We start from the raw sequence: 25,587 nt of genomic DNA, 5'->3' as shown, positions 1-25,587 counted from the left end.
ATTATAGGAAATTCAGAAATGTAGTAAACAATGGGAAAGATGCTGGCAGATTTTTGGCGGACCTGGACAGACTGGTAAAATGGGCAGACACATGTTAGATGGACTTTAACACACAACAGAGAACTGTACACAATGAAGGCGGTAGGACAAGTTGAGAAAGCTGTCCAAAAGATATATTGGATACTTTAATTTCTTAATGGAGGAATAGCATATAAAATCAAGAAAGCTATGATTACTCGTATGAAACACGAGTTAGGCCTCAGCTAGAGTTTAGTACTTACGTTTGGGCATCACCCTTTAGGAAGGTGTCAAAGTCCTAGGCCAGGATTTTATGTTCCCCACCCTAGTGGGTTTTGAGATGGGGAGAGGGGGGCAGCATTAAACAACATGGAAAGGATTCCCTCTGGGATCCCGTCCTGACCTGGACATGTTTTTACAGTGGAGATGACAAGGCCTTGAACAGAAAGCCCGCTCATACCCAATTAAGGCCCTTAAGTGGGCACTTAACCTTTTTTTCCACCCAGCCTCAATTGTTAGGCTGGCATGCGCCCAATGACTGAGGGTGAGAAACAAAAATGTCTCTCCCTTGATCTCAGGTAGGAAAGGGGAGCATCCGCCATTGGAAGCCCCCTTCAGACTGTGGGCACATCTTCCCATCATGGACTAGAGACGTCCAATCCTCTTGCCCTGCTGAACCTACACATTGACAGCGGGATTGCTCGACTCATGATCCCCCACAAGGGACTTCCGGTTGCGGTGATGCGGAGCTAAGCCGCACGATTCGGCAGCTCCCGCGACAACGGACTTTCGGGCTCTCCAGAGGAGCCCCAACGGATCTTTTTTGAATTGATCCCGTGTGGGACGGTGCAGTAAGGCCCCCCCCTTACAATATATGGCCGAGATCAGCGGTGGAGCGGCGAAAAAAGAGGCACTGGAGCAGCGGCAAAATCGAGGGGGAAAAAGCAAGAGGGCGGAGAGCGATCATCATGGGGGCCGGACCAGCAGGAGTTCCTTAAGCGCTGTGTGGAGGAGCTGAAAAAGGAGGTGCTGGCACCAATGCTGTTGGCTGAAGGAGACCCAGAAGACCCAGGCGGTGGAGCTTCGTGAGATGAAAGATAAAATGAATGACAACGAGGACGAGATCCATGGGCCTGGCGGTAAAAATGGAGGCGCACGAGGCGGTGCACAGGAGGTGGGCCGAGAGAATTGAGGTCCTGGAGAACAGGTCGAGGAGGCAGAACCTCCGGATTCTGGGTCTTCCCGAAGGAGTGGAGGGAGCTGATGCCAGGGCGTATGTGAGTACGATGCTCCAAGCGCTGATGGGAGCGGAGGCCTCTCCGACCCCCCTGGAGCTGGAAGGGGCTCACCGGGTCCTGGCGAGGAGACCCAAGGCTGATGAGCCGCCAAGGGCGATAGTGGCAAGATTCCATTGCTTCGCGGCAAAGAAAGTGTGCTGAGATGTACTGGAGCAGTAGATGGGAGAACGCGGTGATCCGGGTTTACCAGGATTGGAGCGCAGAGGTGGACCTGGACCTTTATTCAGATGGAAAAACTGGACTCGAACTGAGGGGATGTGGTTGCGGGGGGAGATGTTGGTTGTATATGGGGTTGTAAATACGGGTAAAGAATAATTCATGGGTGGGATGATGGATGGGGATGTGGGTAGAGTTCTGGTTCAAATTCCTAAAATTTCATTTTTTTTCTTTTCTGTAGACGAGATGATGATGATGGGGAATGTGGGCGTCGGTGCTGGAGGGAGGTGAGACTCGGGGATGAGGGAGCTGGGATAATGGCTGCAACAGGACCTGGGCTGGTTCAGGAAAGCGCGGGCTTTTTTCCGTGCCAAAAGTCGGGGGGGGGGGGGGGAAAGGAGGAAGGCAAGGAGGAGGAGAGACTCCCACACGTGGGAGATCAACGGGAAGGCGGGGGAAGCCGGGGTCAGCAGAAGTCAGCTGACTCTCGGAAGAAATATGGGGGGAGCAAAAGAGCTAGATGTGGATCGAGCGGGGGCGGGGGGGAGGGGGAGATTCTAGGGTTGCTGCTGCACTGTCCGAGGGGGAACTGAAAATGGAAGAGGTGGTCGGGGCGGGGGTTCCCCGCCTGGGATACTGGAGGGTGCGGGAGGCGCGAGCACGGGACTGGCCTAAGATAGGAGATGGCTAGTCGGTGGGGGTGGGGGGGTGGGTAACCCCCCAATCCGGCTGATCACGTGGAATGTGAGAGGCCTAAATGGGCCGGTTAAGAGGGCCCGAGTGTTCGCGCACCGAAAAGGACTGAAGGCAGACGTGGCCATGCTTCAGGAGACACATCTGAAGGTGGAAGACCAGGTCAGGTTAAGGAAGGGATGGGTGGGACAGGTGTTCCATTCGGGGCTGGATGCGAAGAATAGAGGGGTGGCAATACTGGTGGGAAAGCGGGTGTTCTTTGAGGCCAAGAACATAGTAGCGGATAAGGGAGGCCGATACGTGATGGTGAGTGGTAGGTTGCAGGGGACGGAGGTGGTACTGGTGAATGCATGTGCCCCAAACGGGACGATGCTGGATTCATGAAACGGATGTTGGGGCGTATTCCAGACCTGGAGGTAGGGAGCTTGATAATGGGTGGGGATTTTAACACAGTGCTGGACCCAGCATTAGATCGCTCCAGATCTAGGACGGGGAAGAGGCTGGCTGCGGCCAAGGTGCTTAGGGGGGTTATGGACCAGATGGGTGGAGTAGATCCGTGGAGATTTGCCAGGCCTTTGGCCAGAGAATTTTATTTTTTCTCCCACGTGCATAAGGCCTACTCCTGGATAGATTTTTTTTGTTCTGGGCAGGGCATTGATCCTGAAAGTGGAGGGAACGGAGTATTCGGCCATAGCCATTTCAGACCACGCCCCACATTGGGTGGAGTTAGAGCTGGGGGAGGAGAGGGACCAACACCCGTTGTGGAGGTTGGATGTGGGACTGCTGGCAGACGAGGAAGTGTGTGGGAGGGTGCGGGGGTGTATTGAAAGGTATCTGGAGGCCAACGACAACGGGGAGGTGCAGGTGGGAGTAGTATGGGAGGCGCTGAAGGCGGTGGTCAGGGGAGAATTAATCTCCATCAGGGCTCATAGGGTGAAGAGAGAGTGCAGGGAAAGGGAGAGGTTAGTGGGGGAGAGTTTAAGGGTGGACAGGAGCTATGTAGAGGCTCCTGATGAGGGACTACTCAGGGAGAGATGAAGTCTACAGACGGAGTTCGACCTGTTGACCACAGGGAAGGCAGAGGCACAGTGGAGGAAGGCACAGGGGGCGATATATGAATATGGGGAGAAGGCGAGCCGGATGCTGACACATCAGCTCCATAAGAGGATGGCAGCGAGGGAAATAGGCGGAGTCAAAGATGACAAGGGAACTACGGTGCAGAGTGCGGGGAAAGTGAATAAGGCTTTTAAGGCCTTTTACGAGGAACTGTATAGGTCCCAGCCCCCAGGGGGAAAAGAGTGGATGCGGCGATTCTTGGACCAATTGAGGTTCCCAAGGGTGGAGGAGCAGGAGGTGGCTGGTTTGGGGGCACCAATTGGGGTGGAGGAGCTGGTTAAAGGACTGGGGAGCATGCAGGCAGGGAAGGCCCCGGGGCCGGATGGGTTCCCGGTGGAGTTTTATAGGAAGTATGTAGACCTGTTAGCCCCGTTGCTGGTAAGGACGTTCAATGAAGCAAGGGAGGGGGGGACCCTGCCCCGACAATGTTGGAGGCGACGATCTCTTTGATCTTGAAGCGGGATAAGGACCCACTGCAATGCGGGCCGTATAGACCAATCTCGCTCCTTAATGTAGATGCTAAGTTGCTGGCAAAAATATTGGCCACGAGGATTGAGGACTGTGTCCCGGGGGTGATTCACGAGGACCAGACGGGATTCGTAAAGGGTAGGCAGTTAAATACTAATGTGCGAAGGCTCCTAAATGTGATAATGATGCCATCGGTGGAGGGAGAAGCAGAAATAGTGACAGCCATGGACGCGGAGAAGGCCTTTGATCGGGTAGAGTGGGTGTATCTCTGGGAAGCGCTGAGGAGGTTTGGGTTTGGGGGAGGGTTTATTAGTTGGGTTAAGCTCCTGTATAAAGCCCCGGTGGCGAGTGTGGTCACGAACCGGCGGAGGTCGGAGTATTTCCGGCTGTATCGAGGGACAAGACAGGGGTGCCCCCTGTCCCCTCTGCTGTTTGCATTAGCAATTGAACCTTTGGACATGGTGTTAAGGGAGTCGGGGAAATGGAGGGGGGTGGTTCGAGGGGGAGAGGAGCATCGAGTGTCGCTGTACGCAGACAACCTGCTGCTGTATGTGACGGATCCAGTGGAGGGGATGGTGGAAGTAATGCAGATCCTACGGGAGTTTGGAGATTTCTCGGGCTATAAACTCAATGTGGGAAAGAGTGAGCTCTTTGTGATCCATCCGGGGGACCAAGGAAGAGGAATAGACGACCTACCGTTGAGGAGGGCGGAAAGGAGCTTTTGATACTTGGGGATTCAGGTAGCTAGGAGCTGGGGGGCACTGCACAAACTTAATCTGACGCGGTTGGTAGAACAGATGGAGGAGGATTTTAAAAGGTGGGACATGTTGCCACTCTCGTTGGTGGGTAGGGTACAGTCGGTTAAAATGGTGGTCCCCCCGAGATTTCTTTTCGTATTCCAATGCCTCCCAATTGTGATTACTAAGGCCTTCTTTAAGAGGGTAAGCAGGAGCATTATGGGATTTGTGTGGGCGAGCAAGACACCGCGGGTAAGGAGGGGGTTCCTGGTGCGTAGCAGAGATAGAGGAGGGTTGGCGTTGCCGAATTTGGCTGGTTACTATTGGGCAGCCAACGTGGCAATGATCCGTAAGTGGGTGATGGAGGGAGAGGGGGTGGCGTGGAAGAGGTTGGAGGTGGCGTCCTGCAAGGGAACGAGCCTGGGGGCGCTGGTGACGGCACTGCTGCCGCTCTCGCCGACAAGGTACACCATGAGCCCGGTGGTGGCGGCAACGCTAAAGATTTGGGGGCAGTGGAGATGGCACAGGGGTGCGACGGGAGCCTCGGTGTGGTCCCCAATCAGAGACTATCATCGGTTTGTCCCAGGAAGGATGGACGGGGGGTTTCAGAGCTGGCATCGGGCAGGGATTTGAAGAATGGGGGACCTGTTCATTGACGGGACGTTTGCGAGCTTAGGGGCGCTGGAGGAGAAGTTTGGGCTACCCCCCGGGAAACGCTTTCAGGTACATGCAAGTGAGGGCGTTTGTGAGGCGGCAGGTGATGGAATTTCCGCTACTCCCGGCACAGGGGATTCAAGATGGGGTGATTTTGGGCGTATGTGTCGGAGAGGGCAAGGTGTCGGCGATATACCAGGAGATGAAAGAAGAGGGTGAGGCTTTGGTAGAGGAGCTGAAGGGTAAATGGGAGGAGGAGTTGGGGGAGGAAATTCAGGAGGGGCTATGGGCTGATGCCCTAAGTAGGGTTAATTCCTCTTCCTCGTGTGCCAGGCTTAGCCTGATACAATTTAAGATGGTCCATAGAGCGCATATGACGGGGGCGAGGCTGAGTAGGTTCTTTGGGGTGGAGGACAGATGTGGGAGGTGCTCAGGAAGTCCGGCGAACCATGTCCATATGTTTTGGTCATGCCCAGCACTGGAGGGGTTCTGGAGGGGAGTGGCGGGAACAATATCTAAGGTGGTGAAAGTCCGGGTCAAGCCAAGCTGGGGGCTAGCACTATTTGGAGTAGTGGATGAGCTGGGAGTGCAGGAGGCGAAAGAGGCCGGTATTCTGGCTTTGCGTCCCTAGTAGCCCGGCGAAGGATCTTGCTAATGTGGAAGGAGGCGAAGCCCCCCAGCGTGGAGGCCTGGATAAATGATATGGCTGGGTTTATCAAGTTGGAAAGGATAAAGTTTGCTTTGAGAGGGTCTGCGCAGGGGTTCTACAGGCGGTGGCAACCGTTCCTTGATCATCTCGCGGAGCGATATATGAAGATCGGACAGCAGCAACAGCAACCCGGGGGGAGGGGGGGGGGCATCGTTCGTGGGGGGTGGGGGGGGGGGAGAGGGGGGTTTCTCTGGGGGGCACTTGAGAAAGAAAACACATGAATGATCCGGAAACTGACATGTACGGGAAGAATTCAATGTACAAAGTTCTGTATCGTATTGACTTGCCATGTTCATGTGTTGCCACGCAAGTTATTTTTCTTTTCTTTGTTACGGGGGGGGGGTTGTTTGTAAGGTGGAAAATATTGTTGAAAAAATTCTTAATAAAAACATATTAAAAAAAAAAAAAAGAGCCCCCACAAGGCATCCCCTATCCTGCCCTCCCCGGAAGGCCTTGAACTTACCAGCACTGCTGATCCTGGGATTTACCTCTTCTGGCCACTGCAGCCTTGTGCCTGGATGGGCTCTAGAGCTGTCAACCAATCGGATTGGCTGACAGTTGTCCAAGGTGGGACTTTCTTCTAAGTGAGGATGCAAGTCTCACCTGCTGCCAATCAATGCTCATTTGAGTGCAAAATGGCAGTGGACCTGTCAGAGTCATCCCCACTGACTCTCCAGATGATGGGCACTGAGCGTTTGCCATCCTGAAAATGCAGGCCCTGGAGAGGATACGGATGAGATTTACTAAGATGGCATTGATCAGTGATGTGAAGAGACTGGAGAAACTGGGATTATTCTCCTTAGAGCACAGGAGATCAAGAAGAGATTTGAAAGAAGTGCTCAAAATCAAGAATGGCAAATAAGGAGAGCCTATTTTTGATCAGAATAGTCAGTACGTGCAGGATACAGGATAATGTGTTTAACAAAAGAACTAGAAGTGAGATGAAGGAACATTTTAATGCAATGCTTTCTTATGATCTGATATGCATTGCTTGAGACTGGTGGAAACATTAAGTTGTAAATCTCAACAAATAATTAGATAAATATGTGAAAGAAAATACAGAGCTAAGGAGAGAAAGCAGGGGAATGCGATTACTCAGGGAGAATGAGGTGGAATCTAAAGAGCCAGTATAAACACAATGGATTGAATAGTTTCCTTCTGTGCTGTATCACTATGATTTGCGTGCGTTTCCTCTGGGTGCTCTGGTTTCCTCCCAGTCCAAAGACTTGAAGGTTAGGTGGATTGGTCATGTTGAATTACCCTTAGTGACCAAAAAGGTTAGGGGGGTCATTGGGTTACGGGGATAGGGTGGAAGTGAGGGCTTAAGTGTGTCGGTACAGACCCGATGGGCCGAATGGCCTCCTTCTGTACTGTATGTTCTATAATTATCACTCCCTTTCACTATTATCTCTTATTTAATCTCTCCTGCCACCCACCCTAGAACAGACATTCAATTTTGTTATTTCTCTGCCATTGAGAACCTGTTAACTCCAAAATAAAACCAGAAAATGCTGGAAATACTGAGCAGGTCAGGCAGAAATTGTGGCGAGAGAAACAGATAACATTCCAGGTAGAATGTGACTTCACAGCTGAACTGTCAGATATGCTGAGTTATTCCAATACTTTCCATTTGTAATTTAAATTTCCAGCATGGGCAGGATTTTGATATTTTCATGTTGAATCCAGTTTTGATGAAAAGTCATCAACCTGAAACATGAACTTGCCAGCAGCGTGGGTTCAATTCCCGTACCGGCCTCCCAGAACAGGCGCCGGAATGTGGTGACTAGGGCTTTTCACAGTAACTTCATTGAAGCCCACTTGTGACAAGCGATTATTATTATTTTGTTTTTTTCTCTCCTCCGATATTGTCAGACCTCCCAGCATTTTCCATTTTTTTCTCAGGTTTCAACACCTGCAGCGTTTTGCTTCTGTTTATCCGGTTGCGCTGTTCGCAGGCGCGAAGATGTCATTTAGTAGACAGCCAATCAAAGCTCGGGCCTGCATTCAGTGAGGGCCCCCTCCCCCTCCCCCCCCTGAGCTGGAAGCCAATAGACACCCGGCCTGTGGGAGCACGATCCAATGGGCGCTCGGACGGTTGGTGTCTGTCCAAACGGCGCTCTTTTCTGGAAGCGCGGCATTGATGGCGACCAAGCGGGGAGCTCTCATTGTGCTCGAGGGAATGGATCACTCCGGCAAGACCACCCAGTGTCGGAGGCTGAAAGAGGCTCTGCGACAACAAGGCCGAGCCGCTGAGGTGGTGCGGTTCCCGGGTAAAGCTTCACGAGCGGCCACTTCTCTCGATCCCGCGTCTCCCCAGCCGCCGGTCCCTGTTACCCCTGCAACCCTACCAACCCCCCCCCCCCCCCTCCACTCCCTGGGGGACCCCTGCAATTCCGCCCCCCCCCCCATCTCTGGGGTACCACTGCATGTCCCCCTCCCCCAGGTCCCTGGGGATTCCTACAATTACCCCCCACTCAAGTCCCTGGGGGACCCCTGCAATTCTCTCTCTTCCCCCCCCCCCCCCCCAGTGTGAGACCCCGGCAATACACCTCCATCTCAGTCCCTATGTACCCTGGCGATCCACCCCCATCTCAGTCCCTGTGTGACCCCGGCAATCCACCCCCATCTCAGTCCCTGTCTGACCCCGGCCTTCCACCCCCATCTCAGTCCCTGTGTGACCCCGGGAATCCTCCCCTTCGCAGGCCCTGTGTGAACCCCGCAATCCACTCCCATCTCAGTCCCTGTGTGACCCCGGCCTTCCACCCCCATCTCAGTCCCTGTGTGACCCCGGGAATCCTCCCCTTCGCAGGCCCTGTGTGAACCCCGCAATCCACTCCCATCTCAGTCCCTGTGTGACCCTGGTCATGCACCCCCATCTCAGTCCCTGTCTGACCCCGGCCTTCCACCCCCATCTCAGTCCCTGTGTGACCCCGGGAATCCACCCCTCCTGTCGCTGTGTGAACCCCATAACCCCACCCCCCCATCCCAGTTCCTGTGTTCCCCTTTGTTCCCTGTGATTTTGGGAAGCATGTTTATTTTGAGTTTCCCCCAACTCCTCAGCTCTTTCCCGTCCTGAAAAGATTGATTCAGCAACGGCTGGAGATTGAAGCTGGGACCTTTCTGATCTGTGCGGCCTGATGTTGTTTGACTGAATTAACATAAACTTAGCAAACAAAGTAACCTAGAACTAAAATTTGCTTTGGGATTTATTTATAAATTATAATTGGCACACTCTAGCAAAAACCCAAGTACTTTGTGAAGCTTTTTAACAAATGTTTTCGGGTGGAGCATGCCACATTTGGACCTGCCGGAGAGAAAAACGTGCATTTATCTAGCACCTTTCATAACCTCCAAACGTCACAACGAGCTTTATAGCCAATGAAGTACTTCTGAATTGTTGGAAAGCATCAAGTAATGTAACACGATTATTGTGTGGGCATGAACTACCTACCATTGAAAATAACTATTCCTTTGGAGCTTCTCACCTGCAGGAAGATGTCAATGTTTTACTTTGTTAAAACTGCAAGCAGAAGAGTAGGATAATGTGAATCACATTGGGCGTCTAAATGATTGTAGAACACCAGTCTGGAAGGAGTTTTCTAACTTTTGTCTCAGTTATTTTTTCAATATTACTGAGTTAAAGGTTATGAAGAGTTGAGGTTAGGAGGAGCAATGTCTGCTTTTGATGAAATGCCATTGACCGCAAACAATTAATTCTGTTTCTAATTCTGATTTCCTTCACTTGCAGCATTTTTAAAAAAAAAATGTTTTTATTAAGGCATTTATAATTTTCACAATTTCCAAAAAAAGAAACAAAGTAAACAACACCCAACCAACAACCAAACTGAGCCAATATGGCTTGCATACATAATTCCCCAATCCCCATTTTGCACTAACCATTTCCCACCTTGTCCAACCCCCCCCCCCCCATGCCTCACTCTTTTTTCTGGCGCCCCCTCCCCTCCCCCCCCAAAGTCGATAAACGGCTGCCACCTCCGGGCGAACCCTAGCATCGATCCTCTCAGGGCGAACTTGATCTTCTCAAACCTGAGAAACCCGGCCATGTCATTAATCCATACCCCTGATTTCAGGGGCTCCAGATCCCTCCATGCCAATAAGATCCGTCTCCGGGCTACCAGGGAGGCAAAGGCCAAAACGTCCACCTCTCTCGCCCCTTGGACTCCCGGGTCTTCCGACACACCAAAAATTGCTACCTCTGGACTCTGAACCACCCTGACCTTCAATTCCTTCGGCTTGACATCAGCAAATCCCTGCCAAAATCCCCTAAGCTTCGGACACGCCCAAAACATATGGACATGATTCGCGGGCCCTTCCCGCACACCGCTTAGACCTATCCTCCACCCCTGCAAAGAACCTGCTCATCTGGGCCACAGTCGTGTGTGCCCTGTGAACCACGTATCAGGCAAAGCCTTGCACACGATGAGGATGCGTTGACTCTCCTCAGGTCATCCTCCCATACCCTGACCTCCAACTACCTGCCCAATTCTACCTCCCACTTTCGCTTTACTTCCCCTATCAGGGCTCCCTCCCAACCCATGAGCTCTTTAGAAATTTCCGCGACCTTCCCCTCCCCCACTCCTGTTTTCAACACTACCTTGTCCTGTACCCCCTGGAGCAGCAGGTGCGCAAAGGTCGAAACCTGCCTCCGCACAAAGTCCCTCACCTGCAAATAGTGGAACCCATTCCCATCGGGCAGCTCTCCTCCAAACATGGAAAGCCCCCAAACTATAAACACATCTGCCATCCAGCCCCCCCCCCCCCACCGCCGCAAACCTGTGGTTGCCGCAAATTGGTGCCCATACCGACTCCCCGTCCATCCCCATATGCTTCCGCCACTGTCCCCACACCCTCAGAGCAGACATTACTACCGGGCTTGTGAAGTACCGATCCGGTGAGAATGGCAGAGGCACCATTAACAGTGCCCCTAAACTTGTGCCCCTACATGAGGCTGCCTCCATCTGCTCCGATACTGACCCCTCACCCACTACCCACTTCCTGACCATTGCAATGTTCGCCGCCCAGTAATAAGTTATATAGTCCGGTAGGGCACCCCCCCCTTATATAGTCAGGTATGGCACCCCCCGCCCCCCCCCCCCCCCCGTTGCTAACTTTTGGTTGGTTCACTTGGCTCTGTTTTATAACCTTTGCTCTCGAGTCGCCAGGTATCTTTACGATACGAGGTTCGAGTAATGACCAATAACTCAATACACCGATTAGTAAGATTTAAATCAAAGCCCATTTGTTATACACAGTAATCGCTACTCATGCACAAATTCTACGTCTAAGCTACTTCTACGACTAACAGGCCTGTGCTTAACTTCGGACTGACCCATGAGGTCTGGGGAACAAATGGCCTTTCGTTCGGGTTCTGAGTCTGCGGGATTCGAAGTTGGTACGGATTGATAGCTAGGAGCGCCTATCTCGTAGCGAGCGTTGACTTAAGATTTACGATCTCTCGGCGGCCGTTGGACCGGTCACGATCAATGTTGGTTCGTGTTGCTGGGTGACCCGGTCAAGATGAAGAGGGCGATTTGAACTTGGGGGCTTAACTTTATAGTCCCCAGGGGCTTCCCACCTTTTGGGGCGGACCCTGTACCTGGTTCTAGGTGATTGGACTTTGTTCCAATTGCTTGGTTCGATTTCTCCAAAGCTGGAGCGGTTCCCTGATCGATGGGCGGTCTTGAGGTGTCCGTTAACCTCTTTTGTGTTGGCTCCTGCTGGCGCCAGGGAGTCTGGCTTAGTCTTGTTTGTCCCAAATGTTGCTATTGTTCCCGGGGATTGCTTATTAGTATGTAGATGGTTGCTACATTATTATGCAGATGGCTGCTAGTATCGATGCTGTCTGGTCCTTTGCAGAGTTAAATACACAGCAGACTTGCACCTGCTGGTTTCTGCCTGTGTTGGCTGAATTTCCCTTCAGCATTTGCCGTTCGCCATTTTAAATCGGGACTTGGCCAACTCAGGTGGCTACACACCCTCCTTGTGATCCTAACGCGAAGTGTGAAGGATCACATAACTGCGTTGCTTTCCATTCCCTGACCCGGCGAGTACTCTTCGATGGCCTCTACACTGTCCATAACTATGCAAGAAAATTTTAACTGACATTCTGAGGGGCGCTATATCAAACAGGGACATGCATTACAAAACAAGGAAATGGGAACCACTAACTATCCTTAATAAACTACACTCACTCAAATATTTCATCACACTAACTTCCTAAACCATACAAACAAAATCATAGCAGTTTTATACACATTTTCCTGGCTTGGCAGGATTGACCTTATGGTCAGGATTGTACAATTGCTCATGAACATTTCTTTATTTACAACAAAACGCAAATGAATGCTCTTTATTATAGGTCTCGGGGGTCTGGTCGTATCCGAAAATAGGGGATCTTATTCTATATACCGGGGTGCGAGCGCGGTAGGCTCTCCTCCATTTTCTCAGACGAATAGTATCGCCAATACTAATAGGGATTCTATCACGTGGGACAGGGTTATAAACCTGTCACACCAAGATGGTGTGGTGTCGCTTGTGAGTGGGCTCTGGGTACTGTGGGGAAGTGAATCATTAACGGCTGGGGGAGGTGAGGTCAGGGGTTCGCGTTCGCGCGCAACCAAATGTCCATTATAACGATGAGCCACGCGGAGGATGTCCTCATGGTTCCTTTTTCACTTCTTTTCTCTTCTCTTATCCGGCCCTGGAGCTTCTGGAGTTCTGTGTGATCAAGCATAGTGTCTGTTACTACCTTGTGTTAATATCTTGTACGATAGCCTGTCTGTCCTTTGAGTCGCTGTTAAGGGGGTGGGATACAAAAATTCCGTGTCGTCTGATGTGGCTATGCGGTGGGTGGTTACTGGGTTCATTGGAGCCTGAACTATCTGCTCTGTGGGGGGTTGGGGCGCTTTCCTCTTCTGTGGCTTTCCCTGCGCACATGTTCCCTGAACATATCTCTGCGCTGTCTCGTTTAACTCTTCCCAATTAGGGCTGTCTTCCTCATCTAATTTTGCTCCAAAGGTTTCCTGGAATCCTTTTTGGACTGAAAACAGCGATTGCAGCTCTGCAATCTGCTTCCGGCACTTTGCGTGGTCTAGTGAGCTTTGTCTTTGCTCCGTGGTGGCAGTATGGAGTGCTCTTAACGCTGTCTTCAGGTCACTACACTGCCACTGCAATGTCTCTGCCTGCTTTTCGGTTTCTTCACGTACCTGGACTGCACGTTGCGTGTCCTGATAGGCCTTTTAATACTTGGACTGGAAGCTGCTTAAGTGTGCCAGACAAGACTGGTGTGCTCTCTTGGCATCCTCCACCTCTCCGTCTTTTGCTGCCAACTTCCTCCTTAACTCTAAGGTCTCTCTTTCTACCTCGCTTACATCGACCGTACTCATTCGATGTATGCCTTCTACCTCTTTCCGGAGCATCCTAACGACCTCCTCTGTGCCTCGCAACTGTGCCAAGCAGGACACGATTGCCATCGGCTTGCGAGCTTTTCCTCAGCTCTTCTTGTGGATCTCGCTCAGGTTCTCCCACCAAGTATGTCCTATACTCCCGGGACCTGTTTCCTCGTTGTTACAGAATTCGCTCCAAAGGGGCCATCCTTTCCCTTTGAGGTACTTACTGATTTCTTCCTCCCAAATGGGACACTGTCCCACTCTACTGCTGCTGGTCGCTGCGACCGCAAATTCCTCTGGGTTCATGAGGTGCTGCATTGCCATCTTTCTTGTCTGGATGCTTCTTTTAAATTTGGAACAGGGAGCTAAGGCGGTGCTGTAAATATGGGTACGGCTTTCGCTAATTTCCAAAGTACAAACTCCAGACAGTTTTGTCGCAACAAAAAATCTATCAGTTTACCTTATAGCCCTGTTAGTTACGCATGCATACACACACTTCGGAATTATGAGGATTGGTCAGAACTGCTTGAACACCTGTGGTTTTCTGTTCCCAATTGGATCTCTAATTCAAATGTTTGGGTTCTCCCGGAGTGGTTAAGCCACTTCTCGTTCGAGCCCCGTCAGAATGTCGCCAGTAATATGTTGCTAACTTTTGGTTGGTTCACTTGGCTCTGTTTTATAACCTTTGCTCTCGAGTCGCCAGGTATCTTTATGATACCGCCACGAGGTTCAAGTTCGAGTAATGACCAATAACTCAATACATCGATTAGTAAGATTTAAATCAAAGCACATTTGTTATACACAGTAATCGCTACTCATGCACAAATTCTACGTCTAAGCTACTTCTACGACTACCAGGCCTGTACCTAACTTCGGACTGGCCCACCAGGTCAGGGGAATAAATGGCATTTCGTTCGGGTTCTGAGTCTGCGGGATTCGAAGTTGGTACAGATTGGTAGCTAGGAGCGCCTATCTCGTAGCGAGCGTTGACTTAAGACTTACGATCTCTCGGCGGCCGTTGGACCCGTCACGGTCACGGTCAATGTTGGTTCGCGTTGCTGGGTGACCTGGTCAAGAAGAAGAAGGCGATTTGAACTTGGGGGCTTAACTTTATAGTCCCCAGGGGCTTCCTGCCTTTCGGGGCGGACCCTGTACCTGGTTCTAGGTGATCGGACTTCGTTCCAATCGCTTGGTTCGATTTCTCCAAAGCTGGAGCGGTTCTCTGATCGATGGGTGGTCTTGAGGTGTCCGTTAACCTCTTTTGTGTTGGCTCCTGCTGGCGCCAGGGAGTCTGGCTTAGTCTTGTTTGTCCCAAATGTTGCTATTGTTCCCGGGGATTGCTTATTAGTATGTAGATGGTTGCTACATTATTATGCAGATGGCTGCTAGTATCGATGCTGTCTGGTCCTTTGCAGAGTTAAATACACAGCAGACTTGCACCTGCTGGTTTCTGCCTGTGTTGGCTGAATTTCCCTTCAGCATTTGCCGTTCGCCATTTTAAATCGGGACTTGGCCAACTCAGGTGGCTCCCCCCCAACCTCGCTCCAGCAAGACCACCTTGATTGATTTGATTTATTTTGATTTATTGTCACATACCGAAGGACAGTGAAAAGCATTTTTCTGCGGCCAAGGGAACGTACACGGAACGTACATAGCAGACAAAAAAGAATAATCGACAAAGTACATTGACAAATGGTACATCGACAAACAGTGATTGGTGATAGTGGGAACAAGGGGTAAACAAAGCAAATACATGAGCAAGAGCAGCATAGGATGTTGTGAATAGTGTTCTTACAGGGAACAGATCAGTCTGAGGGAGAGTCGTTGAGGAGTCTAGTAGCTGTGGGGAAGACGTTGTTCCTATGTCTGGATACTTGAGAAAGGACGTACTGGCACTGGAGGGTGTGCAGAGGAGATTCATTAGGTTAATCCCAGATCTGAAGGGGTTGGATTACGAGGAGAGGTTGAGTAGTCTGGGACTGTACTCGTTGGAATTTAGAAGGATGAGGGGGGATCTTATAGAAACATATAAAATTAGGAAGGGAATAGATAGGATAGATGCAGGCAGGTTGTTTCCACTGGCAGGTGAAAGCAGAACTAGGGGGCATAGCCTCAAAATAAGGGGAAGTAGATTTAGGACTGAGTTTAGGAGGAACTTCTTCACCCAAAGGGTTGTGAATCTATGGAATTCCTTGCCCAGTGAAGCAGTAGAGGCTCCTTCATTAAATGTTTTTAAGATAAAGATAGATAGTTTTTTGAAGAATAAAGGGATTAAGGGTTATGGTGTTCGGGCCGGAAAGTGGAGCTGAGTCCATAAAAGATCAGCCATGATCTCATTGAATGGCGGATCAGGCCCGAGGAGCCAGGTGGCCTACTCCTGCTCCTAGTTCTTATGTTCTTATTATGTGCGGCTCTTCAGACTTCTGTACCTTCTGTCTGATGGAAGGGTCTGGAAGAAGGTAAAGCCTGGTTGGGAAGGGTCTCTGATAATGCTGTCTGCCTTCACCCGCGGGCTTTTACCCGCCCACACAACCCAGGAATCACCGCATTCACCCTCTTGAAGAAAGCCTTAGGGACAAAAATAGGAGGGCTCTGAAATATGAATAGAAACTTCGGGAGAACCGTCATCTTCACCGTCCCCGCCAGTGTCAACGGGAGCCCATCCCACCTAAAGTTCCAAGTTCCCCTTCATCTGCTCCACCCACCTAGCCAGATTCAGCTCGTGCAGCTGCTCCCACTCCCGCACCACCTGGATGCCCAACAAATACCGAAAGCCCCCCCCCAATTTGAACAGCATCCCTCCCCAATCTCTTCTCCGGCCCCCTCGCTTGGATCGCAAAGGCCTCACTTTTACCCCTATTCAATTTATACCAGGAAACCAGCCAAATTCTTCTAGGATCCCCATAATCCCCCCTGTGGGTCAGAAATGTACAAAAGCAGTTCGTCCCTGTGCTCCATTCACCCCCGTACTATCCACCCCCCAGTCCTTCGATGCTGTCAACGCCATCGCCAGTGGCTCTATAATTGCTCTTAGTGTCCAAAAAAGGGAAAGCAAGGTGGGGTTACGGGGATAGGGTGGAGGTGTGGGCTTAGGCAGGGTGCTCTTTCCAAGGGCCGGTGGAGACTCGATGGGCCAAATTTGCTCCTCCTGCACTCTAAATTCTGTGATGTAGCAAAAGCAAAAAAGCAGTGGGGAGAGTGGACATCCCTGCCTCGTCCCCTGATGCAGCCTGAAATAGTCCAAGCTCACCCAGTTCGTCTGTACACTTGCTACCGGTGTCTGGTACAGCAACGGACCCAGACAACAAAACACAATCCAAACCCAAACCGCCCCAGGACCTCCCACTCCACCCGATCCAAGGCTCTTCCTGCATCCATGGCGACAACCACCTCCATCGCTCGTCTCTCGGAGGGCATCATAATCACATTTAACAGCCTTCTAATATTCACCACCAAATGTCTCCCCTTCACAAACCCCTCTGGTCCTCTCCTATCACTCCTGCCACATAATCCTCTATTCTCGAGGCCAGGTCCTGGCCAATAGCTTGGCACCTACATTTAACAGGAAGATTGGCCTGTACGACCCACACTGTTCCGGGTCCTTTTCCTGCTTCAGCATGAGAGAAATCAAGGCCTGCAACATAGCTCCCTAGCCTGATTGAATGCCCTTACCAACAAGGGCCCCAGCATTCCCGAGAACCTTTTCTAGAACTCCACTGGGTACCTGTCAGGGTCCGGGGCCTTTCCCGACTGCATTGCCTCCAGCCCCTCCGCCACTTCAACCAGCTCAGCTGGGGCCTCCAGGCCCTCCACCACCAGCTCTTCTTCCACCCTTTGGATTTCCAACCCCTCTAAAAAAACACCTCATCCCCTCCACCATGATTGGGGGTTCCGACTCGTATAAGTCCCTGAACACCCCGTTCATCCCCACCGGGTCCAGGACTGCATCCCCCCCATCCTTCACTTTCCTGATCCCCCTTGCCGCCTCCTGCTTCCTCAACTGGTGTGCCTGCATCCTGCTTGCTTTCTCCCCATAGTCGTACGCCGCCCTCCCCCGTAGATAGCAACCCAAACTCCATCTGCAGTTTCTGCTGCTCCTTTAGCAGCCCCACCTCCGGGGTCTCCGAGTACCTCCTGTCCACCTGAAGGATCTCCTCCACTAGCCTATCCATCTCCACCCGCTCCGCCTTCTCCCTGTGTGCCCGTATCATGATGAACTCCCCTTTCACCACTGCCTTCAGTGCCTCCCATACTGTGGCTGCCAAAACCTCCCCCTTATTGTTGATCTCCACATACCTCCGAATGGCCTCCCTCACCCACTCACAGACCTCTTCCTCTGCCAGCAGCCCCACATCTGAAAATGAAAATCGCTTTTTGTCACAAGTAGGCTTTAATGAAGTTACTGTGAAAAGTCCCTAGTCTCCACATTCCGGCGCCTGTTCGGGGAGGCTGGTACGAGAATTGAACCGTGCTGCTGACCTGTCTTAGAACATAGAACAATTCAGCGCAGTACAGGCCCTTCGGCCCACGATGTTGCACCGAAACAAAAGCCATCTAACCCACACTATGCCATTATCATCCATATGTTTATCCAATAAACTTTTAAATACCCTCAATGTTGGCGAGTTCACTACTGTAGCAGGTAGGGCATTCCACGGCCTCACTACTCTTTGCGTAAAGAACCTACCTCTGACCTCTGTCCTATATCTATTACCCCTCAGTTTAAAGTTATGTCCCCTCGTGCCAGCCATATCCATCCGCGGGAGAAGGCTCTCACTGTCCACCCTATCCAACCCCCTGATCATTTTGTATGCCTCTATTAAGTCTCCTCTTAACCACCTTCTCTCCAACGAAAACAACCTCCAGTCCATCAGCCTTTCCTCATAAGATTTTCCCTCCATACCAGGCAACATCCTGGTAAATCTCCTCTGCACCCGCTCCAAAGCCTCCACATCCTTCCTGTAATGCAGTGACCAGAACTGTACGCAATACTCCAAATGCGGCCGTACCAGAGTTCTGTACAGCTGCAACATGACCTCCCGACTCCGGAACTCAATCCCTCTACCAATAAAGGCCAACACTCCGTAGGCCTTCTTCACAACCCTATCGACCTGGGTGGCAACTTTCAGGGATCTATGTACATGGACACCTAGATCCCTCTGCTCATCCACACTTCCAAGAACTTTACCATTAGCCAAATATTCCGCATTCCTGTTATTCCTTCCAAAGTGAATCACCTCACACTTCTCTACATTAAACTCCATTTGCCACCTCTCAGCTCAGCTCTGCAGCTTATCTATGTCCCTCTGTAACTTGTAACATCCTTCCGCACTGTCCACAACTCCACCAACTTGAGTGTCATCTGCACATTTACTCACCGATCCTTCTACGCCCTCCTCCAGGTCATTTATAAAAATGACAAACAGCAGTGGCCCCAAAACAGATCCTTGTGGTACTCCACTAGTACCTGGACTCCAGTCTGAACACTTCCCATTAGCCACCACCGTTTGTCCTCTTCCAGCTAGCCAATTTCTGATCCACATCTCTAAATCACCCTCAATCCCCAGCCTCCGTATTTTCTGCAGTAGCCTACCGTGGGGAACCTTATCAAACGCTTTACTGAAATCCATATACACCACATCAACTGCTTTACCCTCATCCACCTGTTTGGTCACCTTCTCAAAGAACTCAATAAGGTTTGTGAGGCACGATCTACCCTTCACAAAACCGTGTTGACTGTCTAATCAAATCATTCACAAAAACTCCCAACCACACTGAGGTGCTAGGTGGAGATGCCGACCTCTACCCCAGCAGAACCGGCGGCAATCAAGGCAAGAACATCTGCCCCCGCACCTGTCTGTAGTCCCAATGAGTCCAACACCCCAGATATGGCAACTACCGGACAGGGCTCCAGTTCAATATTCAAAATCACCGACGTGGTGCTAAAGAAGGAGGCCCAAATGCTCACAAGTTTGGGACAAGACCAGAACGTGTGCGTGTGATTGGCCGGTCTCCTGGGACAGCACTCACACCTATCGTCCACCTCCGAGAAGAAATGACTCACCACTTTAAGATGGATCAAACTGGGGACTTCCGGTTGCGGCGATGCACTGCTAAGCCGCACGTTTCGGCAGCTCCCGCTTTAACGGACTTTTGGGCTCTTTGGGAGCCCCAACGGAATTTTTTCGGACCAAACCCAGTGTGGGGTGACGAAGTAAGGAGTCCCCCCTAGTGTGTATGGAAAAGATCGGTGGTAGTGGCCAGATTGCGAAGGATCCCCTGGAGCAGCGGCAGAGAAGAGAAAGAAGAAGCAAGATGGCGACGGATGGAGACCAGACGACATGGGGGCCGGATCAGCAGGAATTCCGTAGACGGTGTGTGGAGGAATTATAGAAGGAAGTGCTGGCGCCGATGTTGTTGGCAATCGAAGGGCTAAAAGAAACACAAAAGGCCCAGGCGATAGAGCTCTGTGGGGTGAAGGAGAAGGCAGCTGAGAACGAGGATGAGATTCTGGGCCTAGCGGTAAAAATGGAGACGCACGAGGCGCTACACAAGAGGTGTATCGAAAGACTCAAAGTCCCAGAGAACAGCTCGAGGAGGAAGAACCTCCGGATTCTGGGTCTCCCCGAGGGAGCAGAGGGTAAGAGTAGGGCCAGTCAAGGACAAGGATGGGAAGTTGTGTGTGGAGTCTGAAGAGATAGGCGAGATACTAAATGAATATTTTTCGTCAGTATTCACTCAGGAAAAATATAATGTTGTGGAGGAGAATGCTGAGACCCAGGCTATTGGAATAGATGGCATTGAGGTACGTAGGGAAGAGGTGTTGGCAATTCTGGACAGGCTGAAAATAGATAAGTCCCCGGGGCCTGATGGGATTTATCCTAGGATTCTCTGGGAAGCCAGGGAAGAGATTGCTGAGCCTTTGGCTTTGATTTTTATGTCATCATTGGCTACAGGAATAGTGCCAGAGGACTGGAGGATAGCAAATGTGGTCCCTTTGTTCAAAAAGGGGAGTAGAGACAACCCTGGCAACTATAGACCGGTGAGCCTCACGTCTGTTGTGGGTAGGGATTATAAGAGACAAGATTTATAATCATCTAGATAGGAATAATATGATCACGGATAGTCAGCATGGCTTTGTGAAGGGTAGGTCATGCCTCACAAACCTTATCGAGTTCTTTGAGAAGGTGACTGAACAGGTAGACGAGGATAGAGCAGTTGATGTGTATATGGATTTCAGTAAAGCGTTTGATAAGGTTCCCCACGGTAGGCTATTGCAGAAAATACGGAGGCTGGGGATTGAGGGTGATTTAGAGATGTGGATCAGAAATTGGCTAGCTGAAAGAAGACAGAGGGTGGTGGTTGATGGGAAATGCTCAGAATGGAGTTCAGTTACAAGTCGCGTACCACAAGGATCTGTTGCTGTTTGTCATTTTTATCAAAGGCGCAGAAGAGGAGGGCGCAGAAGGGTGGGTGAGTAAATTTGCAGACGACACTAAAGTCGGTGGTGTTGTCGACAGTGCGGAAGGATGTAGCAGGTTACAGAGGGACATAGATAAGCTGCAGAGCTGGGCTGGGAGGTGGCAAATGGAGTTTAATGTAGAGAAGTGTGAGGTGATTCACTTTGGAAGGAATAACAGGAATGCGGAATATTTGGCTAATGGTAAACTTCTTGGAAGTGTGGATGAGCAGAGGGATCTAGGTGTCCATGTACATAGAGCCCTGAAAGTTGCCACCCAGGTTGATAGGGTTGTGAAGAAGGCCTATGGAGTGTTGGCCTTTATTGGTAGAGGGATTGAGTTTCGGAGTCGGGAGGTCATGTTGCAGCTGTACAGAACTCTGGTATGGCCGCATTTGGAGTATTGCGTGCAGTTCTGGTCACCGCATTATAGGAAGGACGTGGAAGCTCTGGAACGGGTGCAGAGGAGATTTACCAGGATGTTGCCTGGCATGGAGGGAAAATCTTATGAGGAAAGGCTGATGGACTTGAGGTTGTTTTCGTTGGAGAGTAGAAGGTTAAGAGGAGACTTAATAGAGGCATACAAAATGATCAGGGGGTTAGATAGGGTGGACAGTGAGAGCCTTCTCCTGACACCCCAAATTTTTTTACCCGTCAGTCTGGCCTCAATAAAAGTCGAGATGGATTTGTAGGTACAGCATTAGTTATTTTATTTGGCTTGCAAGCCTGATTCATCTCCGAGAGGCATAAGACACATCCAGTCTCCTACACCCCGGAAAGCGAATGAACAAAGAGACAAAGGGATCTCTGCAAATCAATTCAAATGGTATCAAGTTTCACATACACGATTTCCATAGGTCATCCTATACCCCTCCTGACCTAGTCAGATATTCTGATTGGCTCACTTCCAATCCCTTCCTCTGGCCCCTATTACCCAGCATCCTTTTCTCCTCCTTTGGTGGACACACCACCTCCTTGCTTTGCCATGCGGTCTGAAATCCTTTGTCTGTGAACTCACCAGAATGAGACTGGCCTATCTCTACATTACAGTAGCTAATATCTCTAAAGTAACTATTTTATATCACATTCGTCATTCCCTCCTTTTCTCATTCCATGATAATAGAACTATCCAATCCATAGCTACGGTCCCTCATCTAAAAAGATCTGTCACTGCATTTCCAATTCCTGGCGTAGCCCCCCTTCATCTGCTGCACCCTCATGGATTTTGACAGCTAAGATTTTAGGGGCGTTGATCTGTTCCAGTGTACCCCGCATTCTACCCATCACACATTTAAGGATGGCTGGGCCCACAAAGATGCAGCCGATAGCCACCACTAAATACATGACCATATTTATCAACCAGTCCTTCCAACCTCCAACTCCCCAGTTACCCCAAGCGCCAGGATCCTGCATTCCGTCCAGGTGATCCCGTATGTGATCCATAAATTTAGTGATGTTAGCGGTCAAGTCCTGAACTCCCATGATACACTTGCCCTGCACTATGGCGCATACCCCACCCTCACGGGCCAGAAGATAGCCAAGAGCATATCGGTTCTGCATTGCAAACAACCGTAGCTGAGACAATTCCTTGGTTATTGCCCCGAGGGCTCCCAAGGTTTCATTCCCCAAGATGGTAAGGCCACAAATAAAATAATTCCTATTGCTGACAGCCAAGGAACCCCCCAGTAGCCCAGTTTATCTAGCTTCGAAACGCCCATTCGGGCCGCCTAGCAATGCGGAAAGCCCGCGTCCCAACAGTGATATGAGAGACAATCCCCCAGCCACAAAGGAGCTGGAGGCCGGCGTTCAATGGAACGCAATTGGTGTTGTAACAAACGCATTGGCCAGACGCCTGGGTGATATGGCACCTCCTGTCCGTACAGGTGGGGAACAGACATGTTATATTCGTTTCCACCTCTACCAGCAAACAGCCGTATCCTTCACTGCTGAAACAATTCTCGTACGACCGGGAATCCCTATTGGGAGTGAAGTGGCTAGGTATATATGCCCTCCACCGTTGCAGCCTATCATACTGTGAATGGGAATTATCCCGAGGAAGGGGAAGGCAAATAGCCGGTGGTGCTGAACCCGGATCGTAAGGAAGAGTGACTTGCTCGGGCGGTGGCTCGGAACGCTGACAATGAACCACCGTTTGGGGAGTGCCCCAAAGCGGTGAAACAGAAAATAACCTAGACACCGCTGCGGGGTTCGGGTAGCAGACAACCCGTCCGTGGCCATACAAGCGGTGGTAAATCTGGTAGAAGTGATTCATACTACCCAGGTTTTCCTCAGTTTGGCCTTTACCTAAATTAAGTGTATATCCCGATAACCTACGTTCTAGCTGTACTTCCCTTCTCACACGCCCCGTCCTCTCTCTCGTCCCTCTCTCTCTCTCTCTCTCACAATCTCTTCCTACGCTCTCCTGACGGTCTGATGTTACCTTTATCGCACCAATCTTAACACATCCAAAACCAAATTTACATGTACTCCAAAAACAAGGCAATGTCCATATAATGTTCCCTTCCCATCGCCGGGACCGGTGCAATTGCTTCATGACTCCTGCATTCTCCTTAACTTTGACTATCTTCCATGAGTCGATACCATGTCTTCGTATATGGGGGCAGCGAAGACCATCAACTTTGCATAGGTGATGTATCCTTGTAGATTGGTTGGGGTTACAAATATAGATAATAATCCCCTTTACTATGTCCGTCGCCAATAACACTCCAAGCGAGGTGAGGCCAAATATCACACAGACGGTGCGTAGCCACCCCATCATGCTCCACACCTGTAAAATAGCACTGGAGAAGGGAGGCAGGTTAATCTGTCCAAGAAAATGAGGCCCGTTATCAGAACTCAACTGAGCTGGTCTACTGTACCGGGGAATGATTTCCCACATCAGAACTTTAACCACAGTAGCAGCTTTATTATCGGTAGTCGGATACGCCTCAACCCATCTGCTGAACCCATCCACAATGACCAAAACATATTTATAACATTGACACCTTTCCAACTCAATGTAATCCATTTGGAGCGTCTCAAAGGGACCACTGGGCAACGGGGTTTGCCCCATCCCACAAGGGATACCTTTTCCGGTGTTATATTGCTGACAAATCAAACACCGATTACTGATATTCTGGGCCAACCCCTGCATTTTAGGGTGCCACCAAGTGTCCAGCAACAAATCACTAGTCCCCCGAGCCCCACAATGAGTTGCAAAGTGTACACATTCAATGACCCATAAAGCCAGTACATCAGACATACAAGTCTGATGTGCTGGCGTGGTCCATAAAGAGGAAACAGAATCATATGTACAACCTAACCGTTTCTACATTTGTTTATCACTCTCAGGAGCGTCCTCCTGTAACCTTATGACGTCTTGGATGGTTGGCATTGACTTGTCAGAAGCAGACATATTTATAGTAGATCGTTTAGTCTGACTTAACATTTTAGGCACCATCTCTTGCTGAATTTGCGCGACTGTCCGCGCTGCACAATCTGCTTGTTCATTACCAACGTCAACTGGGGTCTTACCATTTGTGTGGGCAGCGCATTTAATAACGGAAATCTGCGCGGGCATAAGGAGGGCCTGCAGTAAGTCATTAACTAAACCCCGGTGTGATATTTGACCACACATAATCATGTCAGGTTGTTCTGACTAAATGTCACTCAAATCGTCCCTTATTGTGGTAGTTTCCTGAATCAAGGCTAAACAGTCGTGGCCAGGTGCGTCTTCATGGACAGGGGGACCACTAAGAAAACAGGCTGGATTGATAGTGGTACAGTCTTTAAATGTCAGACGTGGATTGTTCAAAAGGTATACCTCATACCTATTCTGACGAGCTGCGGTAAGATGCTGAGTCTGCAGTTGCCTCAGTAGTGCGATGACCGAGTGGGAGCTATACACCGTAATATCCTGTTGGAGGGTGAGAGCATGTAATGGTTATGCGATGGCATTGATTGAACGTAAATCCTGTACTAATCGGTACTGGTCTGGTTTGGCTGGTTTAGGCACAGCAAGTATGGGGGTGTTACATTCTGATTGGCAAGGGACCAAAATACCCTGTTGCAACAGCTCTTGAATTAATTTGTCTATAGACTGAGCAGCTTGGGATTTCAGGGGGTATTGCCGAATGGAAGGTAGCTTTACATGATCCTTAATCGTTACCTTTATAGGTGTAACATTTGTCTTTCCCACTTGTGATGGGTATTTCGCCCAGACCTGTGGATTGACATATTCCAAAACATCATGTCCCCAGTGATGCTGCAGTCGAGTGTTAATTGTTTCAGGGACCTCAAAATATTTTATGGCAGTGCCGTCCGGCATGACTTGAAGTGCGTACTCTGTTGGATCCGAATGATCCACTGCCCTCCTTACCATTTGCCCCAGACCCCTGGCATGGTACTGGTCGTGGACCTGACGTGTAATATGAGGGCTTACCGAAGCTGACTGTGGCCATAAATGTGGTGGTATTGTAACAAAATCGGCTGTACCTTCTTTTCCCGTGACTGTGGCTGTACCTTTGACTGGCCATTCGGTCCCAATTAATGGCCGGTATTTGTCCTCCCAACTCCCTGTTTTGTCCGGTTCTGTCATAGGCCAGGGTAACGTGATGCAGTGAATGTTCAATGTCTAACGTCCACCACTGGGGGTGATAGAAATATAGCACTGTTGTCTCATCCTCCATGATTGGACCGTTACCCCTTCGTCTCCGTACTCTAGCTGTAGCTGGAAGATACACAGTAAATCTCGGGCCAACAAATTACAGTCCAATCCAGTAGTCACTACAAACTGATGATCTGCAGACTTATTCTCGTAAGTGACTGTCACAGATTCAGAAATAGGATACTCACACACCTGTCCTTGGAA

General features: G+C 50.3%; 1 protein-coding gene across 1 annotated transcript in view; it reads left to right on the top strand.

The window, feature by feature from the left end:
- Nucleotides 1–7,900: 7,900 nt before the first annotated feature.
- dtymk (deoxythymidylate kinase (thymidylate kinase)) overlaps nucleotides 7,901–25,587 on the top strand; it is a 29,087-nt gene continuing 11,400 nt past the window's right edge. Inside the window, exon 1 of the mRNA XM_072474936.1 lies at nucleotides 7,901–8,119. Within this exon, the coding sequence (XP_072331037.1) occupies nucleotides 7,990–8,119 (130 nt within the window). The 5' untranslated portion in view covers nucleotides 7,901–7,989. The remainder of the gene's footprint in view (nucleotides 8,120–25,587) is intronic.

This window comes from Scyliorhinus torazame, chromosome 14 (assembly GCF_047496885.1).
Source record: "Scyliorhinus torazame isolate Kashiwa2021f chromosome 14, sScyTor2.1, whole genome shotgun sequence".
Lineage (NCBI taxonomy): Eukaryota > Metazoa > Chordata > Chondrichthyes > Carcharhiniformes > Scyliorhinidae > Scyliorhinus > Scyliorhinus torazame.
Note: the sequence above shows the minus strand (reverse complement) of the source record. Positions and strands in the feature narration are given on the sequence as shown.